General features: G+C 42.8%; 1 protein-coding gene across 1 annotated transcript; it reads left to right on the top strand.

The window, feature by feature from the left end:
* Positions 1-14,368: 14,368 nt before the first annotated feature.
* On the top strand, positions 14,369-16,172 carry LOC138365078 (uncharacterized protein Mb2952c-like). Its single transcript, XM_069325187.1, has 2 exons — positions 14,369-14,416; positions 15,510-16,172. The coding sequence occupies exons 1-2, from the start codon at positions 14,369-14,371 to the stop codon at positions 16,170-16,172; spliced, it is 711 nt and encodes a 236-aa protein (XP_069181288.1).
* Positions 16,173-22,085: the final 5,913 nt, after the last annotated feature.

Raw genomic sequence — 22,085 nt, 5'->3', positions numbered from 1 at the left:
ATGGTCCTACGGACCACTGAACTCGCCTTCCGAAACAAAAGACAAAAATCAGCCATCTGCCGGCGGCGGTGTCTCTTCCAGGCTGCACGCTTATAGCAGACAGCCCAAGCACAGTCCACATTCCACCAGGGTCAGCAGGAGGGGCAGAAACCAGGAAGCACACCTCAGCAAGGGCAGGAACCGAGAGGGTAGCGGGGGCCAAAGAAACCTCCACAGTAGGAACAGGGGGCTCGACCACCGAAATGGGAGGGGTGGAGCGATAGAGTCAGAGGTAGGGGGGCGAGGATGAAAGTGAAGCTTTCTTACCAGCCGGGGAGGAGGAAGGAGATAAGCCAGGCTTTTGCTTCTGACTCAGAGAGACAGGTGTTCCAGCAGCAACGTACTGGGCAACAGACTCAAACGTCTAAACAGAAGAAGAACGAAAACGAACAACACGATGATCGCTAGAAAGATGGATATCAGCTCGCACAGACAGGCAGCGTGGAGAGCTAAGAGACAGAGGAGAAGGATGGGAAGGAGGATCAAAGGGAGATGAGAAAGAAGACACAGGAGAAATGGCAAACTGGGTAGAAAGAAGGGGAACCCCAGACAGAGAACCAGGAGGGGGGACCTTCGGGTCAGAATGTAAAGGAACGGGGGAGCAGGCGGTGGGCGTATCTGGGTCTAAGGCCTGGAAACTGTTGAGACTGAGGAAGGTGGGAAGGACGAGGAGAGGAAGAGCGCAACATGTGAGCGTAAGAAACCCCAGCGAAAGGGGGAGGAGGGGGATGGTGAACTTGGCGCCTCGCCTCAGGAAATGACAAACGTTCCCAGTGCTTCATGTTGAGGACGGCTGCCTCAAGTTTGTAATGGATACACGCGCGAGAGAAGGTAGGGTGGGCATCACCGCAATGGCGAGCCTGGGGAGAAGTGCACTCCGACTTAGAGTGACCTTCGTTCCCACACATAGGGCAGAGAGAGAGAGAGAATACTGGAGCATTTGAGGGCATCATGTGCGAACTTCCAGCACTTATTACAAAGCCGAGAAGAGGGTATGTACTCCTGAATGGAGCATCTGGCACCAGCAAGAATAACAGAGGGCGGAAGTGTCCAACCATCAAAGGTAATTTTCACAAGCCGAAGGGACAGATGGCGACAGACACGAGGGGGTCGGGAACGTGTAAACCTGGAGAACAGAATGGCCTTGGGCCTCGAGGACATGTTTAATATCCTCGTGGCAGTCCTTGAGGTTCCTAATACCGGTTGCAACATGGTGTGGGAGGAGAACAGTGCCAACACTGGCACTTAACTGAGCATTCTTGGAGACCCCAACAGGGGGGGGTCACCTCAATGCACGACAAAGTCGCCAAGTGGACAGCTGCATCTCGAGAAGAAGCAGCAACAACATGCATACCGAGATGGGTGGGGTTAAAAGTAACAGAGGCATCTACTGAACCAACAAGGTCCCTATGGAGGGAGAAATTGTCAGCAGTAGAATCTAAATGATGGAGGTCAAAGTACTTCAAGGAAGTAAGTCAAAGTATCAAGGGACCTAGAATGTGGAATGACCTTCCCAACCATGTTAAAGACTACCTCTCTCAACCAGTTTAAGATAAAAACGAAGCTATACTGTACCTAATAAATTCCCTGTAACCTACCTTACCCCTCTATTGTCAACCAATGTTTTTTTTTTTAAATGACGCTGTTTGTCGACCAAATTGTATTTGTGCTGCTTTTTCAGCCATGTTCCCCCCTTTTTATCTCTTTTTTTTTATTTGTTCTCAACTCATTTTATTCTTTATGCTCAATTAGTATTAAGCTTTAATCATTTAAGTTTTTCATGCCCGAAACGCTTTGCGTAATAGTGGCTTTAGGCATTGTATGTACTAGCCCTATCTAAAAATCCATCACTCTTTTTAAAATCTCTTGTATGTATCTTACCTAAATAAACATTTGATTTGATTTGATTTTGACTTAGTCCACGTAGCAAGATCAAACAAGGCATGGTACGAATTGGTATGGGAAGGAAGCATGCGAGAGCAGCCATGGCGGGGACGGTGGTGAGAACCCCCTAGAGAGAGAAAGAGAGAGGAGGGTCATAAGGTGCAGTAGTCACAATGAGAGATGGAGTCGTACTAGGGGACGAGGTAGTCACCACAGGGGGCTTGGGGCTCGACCCAACCACAGAAGAGGAAGGGAAGCAGGGGAGTATTCCAGTCTGGGCCCAATGTAACGGGGGCTACAGAGCCCGGCTTTCCATCACAGTCCGACTCGGGGCCCTGGTCTCCCACCCCACATTTGAGAAGTTAAAAATAAGTGTCAGATATCAGCATGTAAATGAACAGGTAATTATTTCATCAACAAACAAGCCCCCATACCCACCATGGCGCCACAATTAGAGGATAAGACACCCGATAAGACGTGCCCCCCCCCCAGGGGTGCATCGTGGATATATGCCCTGCAATCACCACTTTAAGAACCAACAGTCCATCAAGATTGGGCTCAGCAACGAAGAAAAAGAGTGACAATAAAAGTGTCCCTTTGCTCAACAATTTCGGGTACCACAGTTTTACGGGCGAGAGACTGTGCCTCACCTAACACCCAGTGTCAAAACAGAAGATGACATCTAAAAGAATGATCAAGAATAGCAAAAAGTCGCTGGGAAATAGCAATTAAAAAGGAGAATTGGGAAGGAAAAATTAAACTTGGTAGGAAAAAGCATTCAGCACAATTAGTGAAGAAGGCAACAGGAGCATAAGGCTTCAAAAGGACAGAGGACACTGTCCCATGGAGCATCACACTCTAGCATCCGCCAACCAATCCCCCTCACGATGGCAACGAGCTGGAAAGGGAGGAAGAGATGAAAAAGACGAGAGGGTGAAGAATACTGCCCCGTGAGACACCAGTGTTTATGGGTAGAGTGGGAAAATTGGAATCATTCACAGAGACATACTGGAGCCTGTCACTGCATGAGGTAAGATTGTAGGTATTGGAGGGAGTAACCTCTTACTCCGTAATGTTACAATTTAAGAAAGTTAATGTGTTTACAGTGTCAAAACGTCTTATGTAGGTCAACAAATAAATGAATAAGTTTTCCAAGGGCTGCATAAATTAAATTAATCATACTAACTGGGCATGATTGGTCCTTTTTTGGGCCTGAAGCCATTATGGGAAGAACTAAGTATAAATAGGAGTAAGGCAGCGTGTAAATTAACTTTAAATTAATTTAGACAAAATCGGCAGAATTGATATTGGTCTATAATTGTTGACTTCAGTGAGATTGCTGCTTTTATGGACTAAGGTTACTCTTGCTTTTTTTCTCAAAATATCAGGAAAGGTTTGGAGTTCAAATAATTTGTTGTAGAGCAATGCAATGGCTGGAGCTAAAAATCTAGAGGCTTTTTTTTTTGTAAATTAGGGGTGGTATCTCAACATACAGTATCTATGCATGAGGTTCATTCATCCACTGCAAACTACCTCAAGCCCATCATCACCCAACAAAAATCTGCTATCATAACAATAAAACTGTCTTCAAACAACACCCAACCTCTCTGTTTAAAATCCCTGAACATGCTAGATATACACTCGCTCTACACATTCTCTTGTGCTATTTACAAGTACAAAACCTTGTTCCTAAATGCTAACCCTGATCTGAAACTCTCCATTGATAGACGTAATAGAACCCACAAGCACCACAACATAAATATCTCTTTGATATAATTTTTTTATATAAATTGACAGTCAGGATAATATAATTGCCAATCAGACTAATATAACTTTGAATCAGGCTTTTTCACCCACAGAGTTATTGATCAATGGAACTGCCGACCCACCAAACCCATAACTGCCAAAACTGTGCTGAATTTCAAAATATACCTGGAAAAAATCATGAAGGCAAACTGGGAGGGGGAAGGGAACCTTCAACAAGCCGACGACTTCCTGTTCTCACTGAGGCCACTCGGGTTAGTGGCCCTCAGGTAAATGGGGTAAAATATTATTCCCAGACAATTACAGCACAACTCATAAACTTAGGCTAGAGTAATAAATTTCTGGTAAATTTAGAGTGATAAATTTCTAGAGTAATATAAATTTAAATTTCATATTAACTTGACTGACAGCTATAAATGCCAATCAGCCTTCAACATGCTCTTCGGTGAAATATTTATAATCAAGAATAGAACTCATAAATAGGCCTAAACAAAAAATAAAAAATGGACATCAATTTGCATATGACTCTCCTAAGAAGATTCCTCAATTAATATACATTTCCTTACCAATCAAATGGTCTCACCTTAAGTAAGTCTCAGATTGTCTTCTTCACCAACTCCAATGCTAAATAATATGACAACAAAAATGTCCATAACTTAGCTACAGAGTATATTACATTTTAAATAAATTTCCACAGGAAGCAAAAAAAGGAAGCACATTATTTACATAAATATGAAGGAAAACATTTAAAGCTTTGTTTTATCTTTGCTAAATTAAAGAGATATTTCTATACAGTACTTATAAGCAATTTTGAGTTTTCCTAGTGACAGCTTCTATAGTTCTTGCTTGGTCATCTAACTTTCATAAAAGAACAATATAATAAAATATCTTCATCTCTTTACCTTTTATTGTGAAGTGTATTTCTCAAGCAAAATATAATTACCTCTGAAGAACATCCAGCTGACATTGTGATAGCACACTGTTAGATTAAAGGTGAGTTAATATACCATTATGTGCCTCATTATCCTTCAACATTCTCTTAATTATCTTTCACGCTCAAAGTGTTTAGCCTATTATCTGCATGTATCATCTTGTGCCTCTTCATACTTCCAAGACGACTGAATCTCTTCCCACACTCTGGACACTTGTGAGGTTTGTCACCTGAATGCACTAACATGTGCCTTATTATAGTTCCACGTTTTCTAAATTTTTTACCACACTCGGCACATTGAAAAGGTCTCTCATCCGCATGCACCATCCTGTGAGTCTTCATATGTCCAAGACGACTGAATCTCTTCCCACACTCTGGACACTCATGAGGCTTGTCACCTGAATGCACTAACATGTGAGTCTTCATACTTCCAAGATGACTGAATCTCTTCCCACACTCTGGACACTCATGAGGTTTGTCACCTGAATGCACTAACATGTGAGTCTTCATATGTCCACGTTGACTGAATCTCTTCCCACACTCTGGACACTCATGAGGTTTGTCACCTGAATGCACTAACATGTGAGTCTTCACATGTGAAGGACGGGTGAATACCTTCTGACACTGTGGACACTGGTGAGTCTTCATCTTCTTTATGACAGGTGCAGTTTGTGTGAAGGTTTTCTCCCCCGGATGTTGGGAGAAGCGTCAAGGCTTGAGTGTTGTTTCTTAGAGTTAGACTTGATGTGAGCACTTGGCGGTCAATGGTGGTGCTTCTTCTTTATGATAGGTGCAGTTTGTGTCAAGGTTTTCCCTTAATGCTCGTGCTGGACAACACCGGCTGGCGCGCTAAAATGGTGGCGGTTGTTTACCCTCTCATCACCTGAGCGTTCCAATGTTTTGGTCTGGTTCCACATATCATTTTTCCAACCTCTTATTTTTGTTTATAGCTAGTCATTTAAAATTAACGCTTGTATTTATTCTCATGTTTTTGAATCAAAGAATGTACTTGGAATTGTTTCTTTAAACATAAGGCCACACGATTACACTTTTTGAAGGAAACAGCTCTCCCACTGGGATACAAGATACTCCTTACATTGACAACACTAATTTTTTTGCCATTTCGGACACCAGTTTTGGACGTTTCGCTTATGTGTACGTGTTCAATATTAAATCGACTATATAATGTTATTAATAATTAAATTATTATAAATTAAATAATTAAATTATTTATTATAAATAAATACTTAAAAAATGTATTATGTATGTTGTATTAAAAATTAAAAATACGGATGTACACTTTCTTTTTTTTTGTTGTTTTTTTGTTTTTTTGAGATATATACAAGAGTTGTTACATTCTTGTACAGCCACTAGTACGCGTAGCGTTTCGGGCAGGTCCCTGGAATACGATCCCCTGCCGCGAAGAATCGATTTTAGGAGATTTCACTCGGAGATATTTGCATAATACGAATTATAATCTGAAAATATTTACATATAACAATGTATAACCATGAATGAAAAATCAAACAGGAAATTACTTAAGCACTTACGTGATAATCAATTCAATTTCTTTCTTTATTATGTACCCCATACCCATCCCGTGGGCGGTGGTGTAAAGGATTACAGAGGCACATAATCGGTTCAGGAACTGAACCCTCTAGTTCGTTTAGCTAAGCAAATAACAATGTTTGACGCTAGTTACAAAATTATCAATGTTGCATACACATGTACACACCCTCATATATACATGTACATATATATATATATATACGTATACACATATACATACAACTGAAAACTCACACCCCAGAAGTGACTCGAACCCATACTCCCAGGAGCAACACAACTGGTATGTACAAGACGCCTTAATCCACTTGACCATCACGACCGGACATAATGAGGTGATAGCCGAGGCTATTTGAACCACCCCACCGCCGGCACTCGGATAGTAATCTTGCTGGCGGTGGGGTGGTTCAAATAGCCTCGGCTATCACCTCATTATGTCCGGTCGTGATGGTCAAGTGGATTAAGGCGTCTTGTACATACCAGTTGCGTTGCTCCTGGGAGTATGGGTTCGAGTCACTTCTGGGGTGTGAGTTTTCAGTTGCATATTGTCCTGGGGACCATTCAGGCTTGTTCGCACATATACATACACATACATATCTAATCACCCACACAAATACACACATCAATAATCTTTGTGTCACAAGTGACACAAAGAGGTGTCACAAGTGATCAACAAGAGGCTCACAACAATCACTATACAAGGCACTTTACATCTATAGTGAGTCACAGTTACTAGTCTTGCCGCACACCCACCCAACTGGGCGGCAGCTTTACAGTCAGGTGCTCCACACCCACCCAACTGGGCGGCTGCTTTACAGTCATGTGCTCCACACCCACCCAACTGGGCGGCAGCTTTACAGTCATGTGCATGCATTACCTACAGTAAGCAAATTTTGGATACTTCACTAAGATTTCGGGCAGCACATCATTATGAATGAAGTACTTACACATTTATTGGACACTATTAATGGTGTTATCTCTAAATTCTGCAATTTTTTCACATTCCATTATATAATGACGCAAAGTATGCGAATAGTTCTGCTGACAGAGTTTACATTTAGTCAAATCTACATCAGCAGATGTTACAATCTCCCAGAGGTACTTGTAGCCGAGCCTAAGCCTAGCAGTGGTAACATCTAGAAGTCTGCTAACATTATTGGATGACCCATAGACGTGCGGTTCTTCATGCATACTAGAATGATGATAGATGGAGTAACTGGTGTGAATTTCACTTTGCCTCAAGTCTCCGTAATTTAGTTGATGTTCCTGGGATATTGCTGCCCTCAGGCTGCTCAAAGGCAGTCCAAGTTGGTAATCAATTCCCTCCTTACGAGCAAAAGTCTTGGCTAGCTCATCGGTTCTATCATGCATTCGGAGACCAATAATCAACACGTCATAATATACTTTGGCTGATATGTTCATCAACATGGAAGTGCTTAAGTTTTTTCCTTTCATAATTTTCATTCGTGGTTATACATTGTCTTCAACTCTACATTGTCATACTATTCATTACGTGTTAATTTTTTCATGAAGCCTGTGAGGTGCGGATAAAAGATAAACTTATAGCCAGTTTTTTTATTTACTCTTTGTAATTCTTCACATAGATTCTGGCCAATTCTGGCCCCAGTTCTGGCCCCAGACATCACTCGGTACCCCTACTCAAATCTCTGAATATGTTAGACATTAAGTCACTGCACATTCTCTCATGTGTATTATACATATATAAAACGCTAAACTATAATGCCAATCCTGATCTCAAAAGCTTCATAGAAGGTTGTAACAGAACCCATGAGCACCACACCAGAAATAAATACAGTTTTGATATTCCTAGAGTACGACTAAATCAAACCAGAAATGCTCTACAAATCAAGGGGCCCAGAATGTGGAATGACCTTCCCAACCATGTTAAAGACTACCTCTCTCAACCAGTTTAAGTTAAAAACGAAGCTATACCTAATAAATTCCATGTAACCCACCTTACCCCCCTGTTGTCAACCCATGTATATTTTTTGTTTTTTTGTTTTTCAAATCAACGCTGTTTGAATGTAATTTTCTGTAATAATTTGTAATTGTATTTGTGCTGCTTTTTCAACAATGTTCCTCCCTCTTTTACCTCTATTTTTTATATGTACTCATCACATCTTTTCTTTTTACCCATTAGTTTTAAGCTGTAGTCATTAATGTTTTTCCTGCCCGAAACGCTTTGCGTAATAGTGGCTTTAGGCATTGTATGTACTAGCTCTATCTATAAAGCCAACAAACTTTGTAAATCTCTTTATGTATGTACCTTACCTAAATAAAGATTATTATTATTATTATTATAATATCGTAGAATTATATAGAATAGGGTAGCAGCACAATGCTGCATATACCTAAGCTTATCAAAGAAAAAAAGGGATTTATATACACACACACAAATATATATATATATATATATATATATATATATATATATATATATATATATATATATATATATATTTATATATATATATATATATATATATATATATATATATATATATATATATATATATATATATATATATATATATATATATATATATATATGTCATACCTAGTAGCCAGAACGCACTTCTCAGCCTACTATGCAAAGCCCGATTTGCCTAATAAGCCAAGTTTTCATGAATTAATTGTTTTTCGACTACCTAACCTATCTAACCTAACCTAACTTTTTCTGCTACCTAACCTAACCTAACTTATAAAGATAGGTTAGGTAGGGTTGGTTAGGTTCGGTCATATATCTACCTTAATTTTAACTCCAATAAAAAAAAATTGACCTCATACATAATGAAATAGGTAGCTTTATCGTTTCATAAGAAAAAAAATAGAGAAAGTATATATATATATATATATATATATATATATATATATATATATATATATATATACCAAAATAGGGGTGGTAGGAGAAGAAAATATCAAAATGTTCAGTGAGGATCCACAAGGTCTTCTCTGAGTTAGTTAGTTTAGTTCATTTATTATGCACCCCATACCCATCTTGTGGGCGGTAGTGGAAAGGGTTATAGAGGCACATAATGGGCTCAGGGACTGAACCCCACAATTCATTTAGCTAAGCAAGTTACAATCTTGATGAGCTAGTTACAAAATTCAATATAAGTCATCACATCAACAATGGGTTCGAGATCGACCTCAAGTACAGGTTCTAAATTAAGCAACTGACATATGTGGAGAGCTAGTGTCAAAATTTATATGTTTGTCCTGCACACCGCCCCCATCCAGTGGGCAGCGGTGGATAGGTTACAATCACTTAGTTACTACCTACAGTTACTACTTCTCTGAGTACTCTTTATTTTCTTCTCCGAGGCTATGGATTCCTACACTTGCACCAGAGGTTCTCTCTCTCTCTCTCTCTCTCTCTCTCTCTCTCTCTCTCTCTCTCTCTCTCTCTCTCTCTCTCTCTCTCTCTCTCTCTCTCTCTCTCTCTCTCTCTCTCTCTCTCTCTCTCTCTCTCTCTCTCTCTCTCTCTCTCTCTCTCTCTCTCTCTCTCTCTATATATATATATATATATATATGTATATATATATATATATATATATATATATATATATATATATATATATATATATATATATATATATATATATATACAAAGCCAGTGTACAATTCAATTTCTTTCTTAATTATGCACCCCATACCCATCCCGTGGGCGGTGGTGTAAAGAATTACAGGGGCACATAATTGGTTCAGGAACTGAACTCTCTAGTTCGTTTAGCTAAGCAAATAACAATTTTGACGCTAGTTGCGAAATTATTAATGTTGTATACACATGTACACACTCTCATGCATACATAGAAATTCCGGGCTGTGACGGGTTCAGAGACTACATAACAGGAACTATAACAATGGGTGGACCTAAGATAATAGTGGCAGTCATTTACAACCCTCCCCTAAATGACAGAAGACCTAGACAGGAGTTTGATAGGAACAACATGGCAACCATTAATATAATAGAGAGAGCAGCTTCAGTTGCCTGCAAGAATGGCTCAAGACTCTTAATCATGAGCGATTTCAACCATGGAATGATAGACTGGGAGAATGGGGACCCACATGGTGGTGCAGATACGTGGAGAGCTAAACTCTTGGAAGTGGAAACAAGGAATTTTCTGAGCCAGCATGTCAAGGAACCCACAAGAGTGAGAGGCAATGATGAACCAGCTAGACTGGACTTGATATTCAACCTGAATGAGTCAGAAATAAGGGAAGTCAAAGTTGAAGCCCAAATAGGAATGAGTGACCACAGTGTACTTACCTTTGAGTACTTGGTGTAGGTAGGAATAACCAATCCAAGGATGGGATCGGAGGGAAAAAGACTGAATTACCGAAGAGGAAAATATGACGAGATGAGGAACTTCCTCAGGGGAATACCATGGGAAACAGAACTTAGAGACAAGAATGCGCAGGTCATGATGGATTTTGTCACCCAGAAGTGCCAGGAAGCTGCAGACAGGTTTATCCCTGTCCAAAAATCAAATCAAATCAATTCAAATCAAATCAAATGTTTATTTAGGTAAGGTACATACATACAAGATATTTTACAAAGAGTGATGGATTTATATTTATTTATTTATTTATTTATTTATGCATATACAAGAAGGTACATTGGGAATGTGAGGATACATAATATGGTAATTACAGTCTTGTAAAGCCACTAGTACGCGCAGCGTTTCGAGCAGGTCCTTAATCTAAGAAAATTTTAAGTAGGTAAATACTTGCAAAATTTATAGACAAAAAAATGATAACAGTTACATGGCATGAAAAAAAAAGATGAGAGAAAATTGTAGGTACAGTATACTAAAGCACATAGGTAGCTAAGATTGATTGCAATGACAGCTTGAATGGTAGTTGACAAAAATTGGTAGCACAATACAGCATATGGCTAGCACATAAAAGAAGACAGCAATGAACACAATGATAAGGTTGTTTGATACTACATAAAAATTAGGAGATTGGGTAACACTAGGTACAGAGCAAATTTAAAGCTCAGTGTAGGAAACTATGAAGATGAAATTAGGTACTTTTTGGTTTTGCTTTTAAATAAGGCAAAAGTTTTACAGTTTTTCAATTCACATTATGACTCACATGTTGGTTATAGTAAGGCAGTGGATGAGTGCTTATGGTCCGAATGTCATAGTAAAGTTAGATACAATGTGTTTTACAACTTCATCTGAGTTGTTTAACCTCAACTTCATTTAAAATCGGATTTAATTTGTAACGTTCTAATGAAGTACACATCAAATCAGTACTTGCATGCTTACAGGAATGTCTGAGTGACTGTTTGTGTGTGTGTGCTAATTATGCCTGGACCAAACATATGTAGACATCATTCACGTTACTTTCACTTATTGAAGCACTTTTCAAAGTTCATGAACAGTAATAATTCAACAAATATTATTCATATTCAGTTTACTTATTATTTATTTGTAACTCAATAACCCTCACAAAACAAGCAACACACTAGATTTCATTGTGCTTATTAGATTCTTGTGTTTAAGCAAGATAAGATCTGTGTTTATGAAAGAGCAATCAGAAGCTGTCGTAGCCCAGCTGTGGGAGCGTCCTCCGCGGCCTCGTAGCCCAGCTGTGGGAGCGTCCTCCGCGGCCTCGTAGCCCAGCTGTGGGAGCGTCCTCCGCGGCCTCGTAGCCCAGCTGTGGGAGTGTCCTCCGCGGCCTCGTAGCCCAGCTGTGGGAGCGTCCTCCGCGGCCTCGTAGCCCAGCTGTGGGAGCGTCCTCCGCGGCCTCGCAGTCCAACTGTGGGAGCGTCCTCCACGGCCTCGTAGTCCAGCTGTGGGAGCGTCCTCCGCGGCCTCGTAGCCCAGCTGTGGGAGCGTCCTCCGCGGCCTCGTAGCCCAGCTGTGGGAGCGTCCTCCGCGGCCTCGTAGCCCAGCTGTGGGAGCGTCCTCCGCGGCCTCGCAGTCCAACTGTGGGAGCGTCCTCCACGGCCTCGTAGTCCAGCTGTGGGAGCGTCCTCCGCGGCCTCGTAGCCCAGCTGTGGGAGCGTCCTCCGCGGCCTCGTAGCCCAGCTGTGGGAGCGTCCTCCGCGGCCTCGTAGCCCAGCTGTGGGAGCGTCCTCCGCGGCCTCGTAGCCCAGCTGTGGGAGCGTCCTCCGCGGCCTCGTAGCCCAGCTGTGGGAGCGTCCTCCGCGGCCTCGTAGCCCAGCTGTGGGAGCGTCCTCCACGGCCTCGTTGCCCAGCTGTGGGAGCGTCCTCCGCGGCCTCGTAGCCCAGCTGTGGGAGCGTCCTCCGCGGCCTCGTAGCCCAGCTGTGGGAGCGTCCTCCGCGGCCTCGTAGCCCGGCTGTGGGAGCGTCCTCCGCGGCCTCGTAGCCCAGCTGTGGGAACGTCCTCCGCGGCCTCGTAGCCCAGCTGTGGGAGCGTCCTCCGCGGCCTCGTAGCCCAGCTGTGGGAGCGTCCTCTGCGGCCTCGTAGCCCAGCTGTGGGAGCGTCCTCCGCGGCCTCGTAGCCCAGCTGTGGGAGCGTCCTCCGCGGCCTCGTAGCCCAGCTGTGGGAGCGTCCTCCACGGCCTCGTAGCCCAGCTGTGGGAGCGTCCTCCACGGCCTCGTAGTCCAGTTGTGGGAGCGTCCTCGTAGCCCAGCTGTGGGAGCGTCCTCCACGGCCTCGTAGCCCAGCTGTGGGAGCGTCCTCGTAGCCCAGCTGTGGGAGCGTCCTCCGCGGCCTCGTAGCCCAGCTGTGGGAGCGTCCTCCACGGCCTCGTAGTCCAGCTGTGGGAGCGTCCTCGTAGTCCAGCTGTGGGAGCGTCCTCCGCGGCCTCGTAGCCCAGCTGTGGGAGCGTCCTCCGTGGCCTCGTAGCCCAGCTGTGGGAGCGTCCTCCGCGGCCTCGTAGCCCAGCTGTGGGAGCGTCCTCCACGGCCTCGTAGTCCAGCTGTGGGAGCGTCCTCCACGGCCTCGTAGCCCAGCTGTGGGAGCGTCCTCCGCGGCCTCGTAGCCCAGCTGTGGGAGCGTCCTCCACGGCCTCGTAGCCCAGCTGTGGGAGCGCCCTCCACGGCCTCTCGGTCTGGAGTTCCACCCATAGAGCTAATGTAGCTTCTTTTACTGTTCACATAATAAATGTTTTTTACCTGTATCTTTTATTTTTAAGATGTGAGAATTATTTTGGAAAAATATACTAAATAATTAAACAATCTGTAGAGAAAATTAGAGTTCAGATCAATATGGATGTGACTGTGGAACTTTAGTAAGTCTGGGACACTGCGTTGCCTAGATAATAGTCTTTTGGTCACCTAAACGTTTCTCATAACTTTGATGTAAATTATCTGTCCATGTGCGCGTGTACCATCCTAGCAGTCCTCACCTTGTTGTGTTAACAGAATCAAGAAATAGCTTTCTTGCCGATTCTATTTCTGGTGCCTTCTGTCCGTCTCACCTGTGTTTAGTAAAGTTATAGGGAAAGTGACCATCTGTCCGACAACCGCCTGAGCGCATCTAGATCTCTTTGTACTCTCTCTCAAACATCGCTCACTGTCACTTGTTATTGTTGAACTCTAGCAGCCATTTCTCGGACCATCTCTGCAACCTGTTCAAGTCATTCTGGAGACACTTACAATCCTCATTTGTCTCAATCCTCCTCATTAGTTTTGCATCATCTGCAAACATTGATATAAAAACACAACTTCTGCAGTCAAGTCATTTACATAAATGAGGAACAGTATGGGACCCAGCACCGATCCTTGAGGCACCCCGCTTGTTACTCTACGCCAGTCCGACTCCTCGCCCCTCACTGTCACTCTGACACCTGTCTGTCAGGTAATTCCTTACTAATGATAGTGTGTTTCCGTCTACTCCCGCCTGCCTCTCAAGTGTGTATAATAGCCTTCTGTGTGGTACTCTATCAAAGGCATTTAGACAGTCCGGAAATATGCAATCTGCCCATCCGTCTCTGTCTTGCGTTATTTTCGTTACCTTATCCTAAAATACCTTGAGATTCGTCAGGCATGATTTCCCTTCTCTAAAGCCGTGTTGTTGTTGTTGTTTACTTACAAACCAAATTCTTTCTAGGTGTGCAACTACTCTTAATAATCTAATAATATAAGAATAATCGTATTCTTTCAAGTACTTTGCAAGGGATGCTTGTGAGTGACACTGGTCTGTAGTTAAGTGCCTCTTCTCTATGTTCTTTCTAGCATAATGGCACCACATTTGCCTTCTTCCAGCAGTTTGGCAATTACCGCTTGTGTAAGTGACTCACTGTAGATTAGTGCAAGAGGTATGCTGAGGGCCTGTGCTGCTTCTTTTAACATCCATGATGATATTCTATCTGGCCCAGTAGCTTTAGTTACATCCAGTGATGCAAGCTGTATTCTTACTTCCTCAGCTGTTACCTCAATATTTAGTAGTATCTCATCAGGGGCTGTATCCTCATCTGGCTCTGTGAACTGTTCAGGCTCAATAGTGAACACTCCGTGGAAGCTGGCATTGAGCTCCTCACAAATTTCTTTATCATTTTCTGTTTACTGGCCTCCCTTTTTTGTAACCTGGTCACTTGGTTTCGGTTCGTTCTTTTCTTTGGAGGCAATATCATTTTCATAGTATATATCTGCCAATATTCTTATGTTTATATAGTCATTCTTAGCCCTTGAGCCATAGAGTAACAAGCGGGGTGCCTCAAGGATCGGTTGCAAAACTAATGAGGAGGGTTGTGACAGATGAGGCCTGTAAGATTCTCCTGGATGACTTGAACAGGTTGCAGAGATGGTCCGAGCAATGGCTGCTAGAGTTCAACAATAACAAGTGTAAGATGATGAAAATGGGGACAAGAGCCAGCAGACCGAAAGGTCATTATACAATGAAGGAAAACTACCTTCCTATAACGTCTAGAGATAAAAACCTGGGAGTGGACATAACACCAAACCTAACTTCAGAGACTCATATAAATAGAATAACGTCAGCTGCATACTCTACTTTGGCAAAAATCAGAACATCCTTCAGTCACTTAAATAGAGAGGCTTTTAGATCATTGTATACCGCCTGTGTGAGGCCAGTCTTAGAGTATGCCACTCCATCATTGTATACCGCCTGTGTGAGGCCAGTCTTAGAGTATGCCACTCCATCATTGTATACCGCCTGTGTGAGGCCAGTCTTAGAGTATGCCACTCCATCATTGTATACCGCCTGTGTGAGGCCAGTCTTAGAGTATGCCACTCCATCATTGAGCCCCCATCTTAAAAATAAACATAAGTAAGCTCGAAAGGTGCAGAAGTTTGTAACGAGACTCGTCCCAGATGCACAATCACAGACTGAGAGACTCGTCCCAGATGCACAATCATAGACTGAGAGACTCGTCCCAGAGGCACAATCACAGACTGAGAGACTCGTCCCAGAGGCACAATCACAGACTGAGAGACTCGTCCCAGAGGCACAATCACAGACTGAGAGACTCGTCCCAGAGGCACAATCACAGACTGAGAGACTCGTCCCAGAGGCACAATCACAGACTGAGAGACTCGTCCCAGAGGCACAATCACAGACTGAGAGACTCGTCCCAGAGGCACAATCACAGACTGAGAGACTCGTCCCAGAGGCACAATCACAGACTGAGAGACTCGTCCCAGAGGCACAATCACAGACTGAGAGACTCGTCCCAGAGGCACAATCACAGACTGAGAGACTCGTCCCAGAGGCACAATCACAGACTGAGAGACTCGTCCCAGAGGCACAATCACAAACTGAGAGACTCGTCCCAGAGGCACAATCACAAACTGAGAGACTCGTCCCAGAGGCACAATCACAGACTGAGAGACTCGTCCCAGACGCACAATCACAGACTGAGAGACTCGTCCCAGACGCACAATCACAGACTGAGAGACTCGTCCCAGAGGCACAATCACAGACTGAGAGACTCGTCCCAGAGGCACAATCACAGACTGAAGAAACTAAACCTGACGACTTTAGAAAAGAGGAGGGAAAGGGAGGATATGATAAAGACGTATGAAATGATTAGATGGACAGACAAGATGGAAACAGAGGAGAGGTTTACAATGAATAATAATGGAACAAGGGGGCACGGAAGAAAGCCTGAAACTCAGGTGTGTCATTGAGATGTTGAAAATGTTATTTTACAACTAGCTGCACCCGCCAAGTGTTGCTGTGGCTCAGTCTGGTTAAATGGAAAAGAAAGAAAAGAGAAAGCGCACGTTTCTAATATGTTTAATTTCAAAATGCTTGTGGGTATACAATATTTTTTGTTCTATTGTCTGTGAAGATATAGAGATTGTCTGGTTTGCCGATTCTAGAACACACAACATATAATTGTCCATGCGAGAAGCAATCCGTGTCTAGATCTAAACCTCACAATTCTAACGATTGGCCCTGAGCTTTGTTAATGGTGATTGCAAACACCAATCGAATTGGGAATTGCAATCTCTTAAATTGAAATGGCAAATCCGTTAGAATGATAGGAATGAAAAGAATGAGGACCACTTCACCTTTGAAACATCATGTCAAGATTGTTGCTTCTATGACGTTGCTGAATAATCTTTTTACTGCAAGCTGCGTGCTGTTGCTAATCTTTTGCTGGTTGATATTTAACAACATGATAATTGGCATGACGATTTTCAGTTCCAATACGTGCGGCGGTGGTATCCCTGGCAGTGGCGCGGCGGTGGTATCCCTGGCAGTGGCGCGGCGGTGGTATCCCTGGCAGTGGCGCGGCGGTGGTATTCCTGGCAGTGGTATCCCTGGCAGTGGTGCGGCGGTGGTATCCCTGGCAGTGGCGCGGCGGTGGTATCCCTGGCAGTGGCGCGGCGGTGGTATCCCTGGCAGTGGCGCGGCGGTGGTATCCCTGGCAGTGGCGCGGCGGTGGTATCCCTGGCAGTGGTGCGGCGGTGGTATCCCTGGCAGTGGCGCGGCGGTGGTATTCCTGGCAGTGGCGCGGCGGTGGTATCCCTGGCATATATTCCAGTACGTGCGGTGGTGGTATCCCTGGCAAATATTCCAGTACGTGCGGCGGTGGTATCCCTGGCAGTGGCGCGGCGGTGGTATTCCTGGCAGTGGCGCGGCGGTGGTATCCCTGGCAGTTGTGCGGCGGTGGTATCCCTGGCAGTGGCGCGGCGGTGGTATCCCTGGCAGTGGCGCGGCGGTGGTATCCCTGGCAGTGGCGCGGCGGTGGTATCCCTGGCATTGGCGCGGCGGTGGTATCCCTGGCAGTGGCGCGACGGTGGTATCCCTGGCAAATCGATTGAATTAAAGGAATTGTGATGAATAATTAACTGGTTCATCTGCTTCCCCCCAACAGTGTCGACGGATTGTATGTGACGTCCTCGCTTTGTATGTTAGACTGAATAATATTGTTAAGTTCTTAGACGTCTTTGTTCCTGGCCGCAAGAACAGCTCGGCCAATTGTAATTCTTATAATTGGTTTGAATATTGGAAAATACTTTTTCAACAAATTCTTCTCTTGACGGCACTAAAGTGCAGAAGTTATGAGGCAATGAAATTCGTCCTGAGGTTCGATCAACCGGTACGTTTCCGTTCTCAATTTCCAGCAATATATGTGAGAATAACTCAAGAACCTTTTGCAGCTGGAAACGCATTTTTGTAGTTAATTTAAATAACTTTACGTGGCGCCACAAAGTAGCGTATTTCAAGCAAGCATTTATTTCATCTGCTGGTGTCGATCGAGGAATTACAGGTAATGTTGGCCTGAAATCTCTTGCAAGCAATATTAATGTGTTCCCAAATGGTCTGATGTTTCCATTTGGAAAGTGCACATTCATCCCAAAAAATAAGTTTGAATTTTTGCAATATTTTTCCCATGCCGGATGCTTTGGAAATGTTGCACTTGGGTGTTTCAATGAATTGCATGTTCAATGGCAATTTGAAAGCTGAATGAGCAGTTCTTCCACCTGGTAGCAATGTCGCAGCTATTCCGGACGCCGCAAGAGCTATGCTATTTTTTATCGAATTGTTGCCAGAATCAATCTAATTAGGAAGATTTTACCAGTTCCTCCTGGCGCATCTAAGAAGATTTCTCCAAGCCCGTTATTGACAGTTTGAATCATTTGATCATAAATGACTTTTTTTTTCAAGCGTTAGCTTAGGAATATTTTCTTGCACATGCGAGAACAGATCACCCGAGTTGTAATTTTGTTCACGACGCAATTCTTCATGGAACGAAGCAGCAGCAGACCGATTCAGTGATGGCATTCCCAATTGATTAAGAACTTTGTTTGCGATTTCTAAGCACAAATCTTCAATCATTATCAATGATTCGTTGTAGAGTTCTGCTGTGAAATCCATGTTCATATTTGAATTTTCCTTGCGTATTCGACGAGCAATATCTTCAGCTGTGTGCGATTTGTTTTTCTCCCATACTCTGTTGGAGATGAAGGAGAGCAGGCGGTCAATATGATTGCAAACATTGCATGATTTTGATTTGGAAGTGACGTGTTGGAAGAATCATTAATGCATACGTACATCCCAGTGTCGGTCGTTCAAAAATAATTCAGAGCTTGACATGCACTACGGAAAGATGCATGTGTAACGCCGTTGACAAATCTCAATTGCTGGAAAAACGTTGGAACGGGCACATTTACCAACAGCATGCAAAGAGAAAAGCATTACTCTTGTTTGGGATCCATGGTGTACAGTCTGCCTATCATAGTTTGTTTGAATTTGCCAGGTTGTCTGTCAACTCGCTCTCCTCGTTCATGTCGTTCTAATGATTTTCTACTCGCACTCCATGTGTAAAACGTAGGCACTTCGAATACAGCAGAGTTTTCGCAAATGCGTCTTTTTGACATAACATGAAGGAAGCAGTTAACGTTGTAGCTGGTGGATTCATGGCTATTTGTTGCACATTTGCAGCTGTGAAATAAGGGCGTTGTTCATTTTCTTGTTTACAAAACAAAAACAAAACAAAAATACTAACGAAGTATTTCAATTCACACGCAGATCAATCGACACAATTCCACAGAAAAATAAGAACAGTTGAAAAATGAAATTAAAAAAATATGAAAATAAAGTATGCTCATGAAATGAACGGTATGGTAAACAATACAGGTCAATTGCAAAGCAATGTCACACAAAATAATGAAATTAAGATGAAAATAAATCGAAATTTATGAAAATTAAATTTAACAATGCATTCGGAAACATTGAAATGGAATCGTGCCATATATAGAATCGCGATATGGATGTGAGTGTGGAACATTAGTAAGTCCGGGACACTGTGTTGCCTAGATAATAGTCTTTTGGTCACCTAAACGTTTCTCACAACTTTGATGTAAATTATCTGTCCATGTGCGTGTGTACCATCCTAGCAGTCTTCACCTTGTTGTGTTAACAGGATCATGAAATAGCTTTCTAGCCTATACTATTCCTGGTGCCTTCTCTTCGTCTCACCTATGTTTAGATCATTTAGTTGTTTTTATTAGATTATGTTTAGATGTTTAGATCACCTTCTAACTGAAAATGGTGGTTATTAAAGCTATTGTGTAGTTTAGTGGCTCCTGTGTCCTTTCATTCTGGAACATTGACACAACATTGGCTGTCTTCCATTCCTTTGGCAACTCCCTCTTTTTCACTGATGAGTCGAAGAGTTAATGGGAGGCTTAAGTCCGCAGCTACATCTTTCAGTCTCCAAAAATGCCACTTGTTACTTACAGTAACGTGGTGGGTGAGTGTTTATGACTCACATGTTACTTACAGTAACGTGGTGGGTGAGTGTTTATGACTCACATGTTACTTACAGTAACGTGGTGGGTGAGTGTTTATGACTCGCATGTTACTTACAGTAACGTGGTGGGTGAGTGTTTATGACTCGCATGTTACTTACAGTAACGTGGTGGGTGAGTGTTTATGACTCACATGTTACTTACAGTAACGTGGTGGGTGAGTGTTTATTACTCACATGTTACTTACAGTAACGTGGTGGGTGAGTGTTTATGACTCACATGTTACTTACAGTAACGTGGTGGGTGAGTGTTTATGACTCACATGTTACTTACAGTAACGTGGTGGGTGAGTGTTTATGATTTACATGTTACCTTGAGGTTACCTTGAGGTGCTTCCGGGGCTTAGCGTCTCCGCGGCCCGGTCGGCGACCAGGCCTCCTGGTTGCTGGACTGATCAACCAGGCTGTTGGACGCGGCTGCTCGCAGCCTGACGTATGAGTCACAGCCTGGTTGATCAGGTATCCTTTGGAGGTGCTTATCCAGTTCTCTCTTGAACACTGTGAAGGGTCGGCCAGTTATGCCCCTTATGTGTAGTGGAAGCGTGTTGAACAGTCTCGGGCCTCTGATGTTGATAGTTCTCTCTTGAACACTGTGAGGGGTCGGCCAGTTATGCCCCTAATGTGTAGTGGAAGCGTGTTGAACAGTCTCGGGCCTCTGATGTTGATAGTTCTCTCTTGAACACTGTGAAGGGTCGGCCAGTTACCCAGCAAACATTTTCATGTTTTTAAAACATCCTAAAAACGACATTTCATTGTTTTCAGCACGTTTATAATTACGTTTAGAAAAGGTTTTTTGAGAACTTTTATATACAACCTTAGAACGTAAATAATTAACATTTCTAAAAACTTTTTTATAATCTTTTAATTACCTACATTAAAACATTAAGGGTAAATTAGGGTATAATAATTTTTTAATTCATATCTGAAATAGAAAGGGAGAGAAAGAAAGAAAACATATCTGAGAAAGAAATGGACATCCTATATCAGATTCAGATTCAGATTCAGATGTTTATTCAGGTAAGGTATATACATACAAGTGATGTTACATTAATGGATTGATATATAGATAGAGCTAGTACATACAATGCCTAAAGCCACTATTACGCAATGCGTTTCGGGCAAGAAAAACATTAATATCTAGAACTTAATACTAATTGAGCATAAAGATTAAAAGGTGTTGAGAACAAATACAAATAAAGATAAAAAAAAAAGGGGGAACATGACTGAAAAAAGCAGCACAAATACAATAGGTTGACAAACAGTGTTGATTAAAGGAGTGAGGTAGATTACAGGGAATTTATTAGGTAGTGTTTAGTTTTTATCTTAAACTGGTTGAGAGAGGTACAGTCTTTAACATGGTTGGGAAGGTCATTCCACATTCTGGGCCCCTTGATTTGCAGAGCATTTCTAGTTTGATTAAGACGTACTCTAGGAATATCAAAGCTGTATTTATTTCTGGTGTGGTGCTCATGGGTTCTGGTACAACCTTCTATGAAGCTTTTAAGATCAGGATTGGCATTATGGTTTAGCGTTTTATATATGTATAATACACATGAGAGAATGTGCAGTGACTTAATATCTAACATATTAAGAGATTTGAGTAGGGGTACCGAGTGATGTCTGGGGCCAGAGTTGGATATTGTCCTAATAGCGGCTTTGTGTTGGGTAATTAGAGGACGTAAGTGATTTTGGGTAGTAGAACCCCAAGCACAAATACCATAGTTGAGATAAGGATAGATAAGGGAGTAATAGAGAGTCACCAGGGCAGGGCGTGGTACATAATATCTGATCTTAGAAAGAATGCCCACAGTTTTAGAGACTTTTTTTGATATATTTAGAATGTGTCCCTGGAAATTCAGCTTGTGGTCAATGAGAATGCCAAGGAATTTGCCATCTAATTTGTTACAAATTTGGGTATTGTTTATTTTGAGATTTATAAGACTAGAGGATTTATTGCCAAACAGAATATAGAAGGTTTTGTCAATGTTAAGGGTGAGTTTGTTGGCAGTTAGCCAAAGATGGACTTTATTTAGCTCAGTATTTACTGTGGCATTTAGAGCAAGAGGGTCAGGACTGGAGTAAATGAAGGTTGTGTCGTCAGCAAATAGAATTGGTTTGAGGTGTTGGGAGGCATTTGGAAGGTCATTAATGTAGATGAGAAAGAGGAGAGGG

This window comes from Procambarus clarkii, chromosome 15 (genome assembly GCF_040958095.1).
Source record: "Procambarus clarkii isolate CNS0578487 chromosome 15, FALCON_Pclarkii_2.0, whole genome shotgun sequence".
In the NCBI taxonomy this organism is placed as follows: domain Eukaryota; kingdom Metazoa; phylum Arthropoda; class Malacostraca; order Decapoda; family Cambaridae; genus Procambarus; species Procambarus clarkii.
Note: the sequence above shows the minus strand (reverse complement) of the source record. Positions and strands in the feature narration are given on the sequence as shown.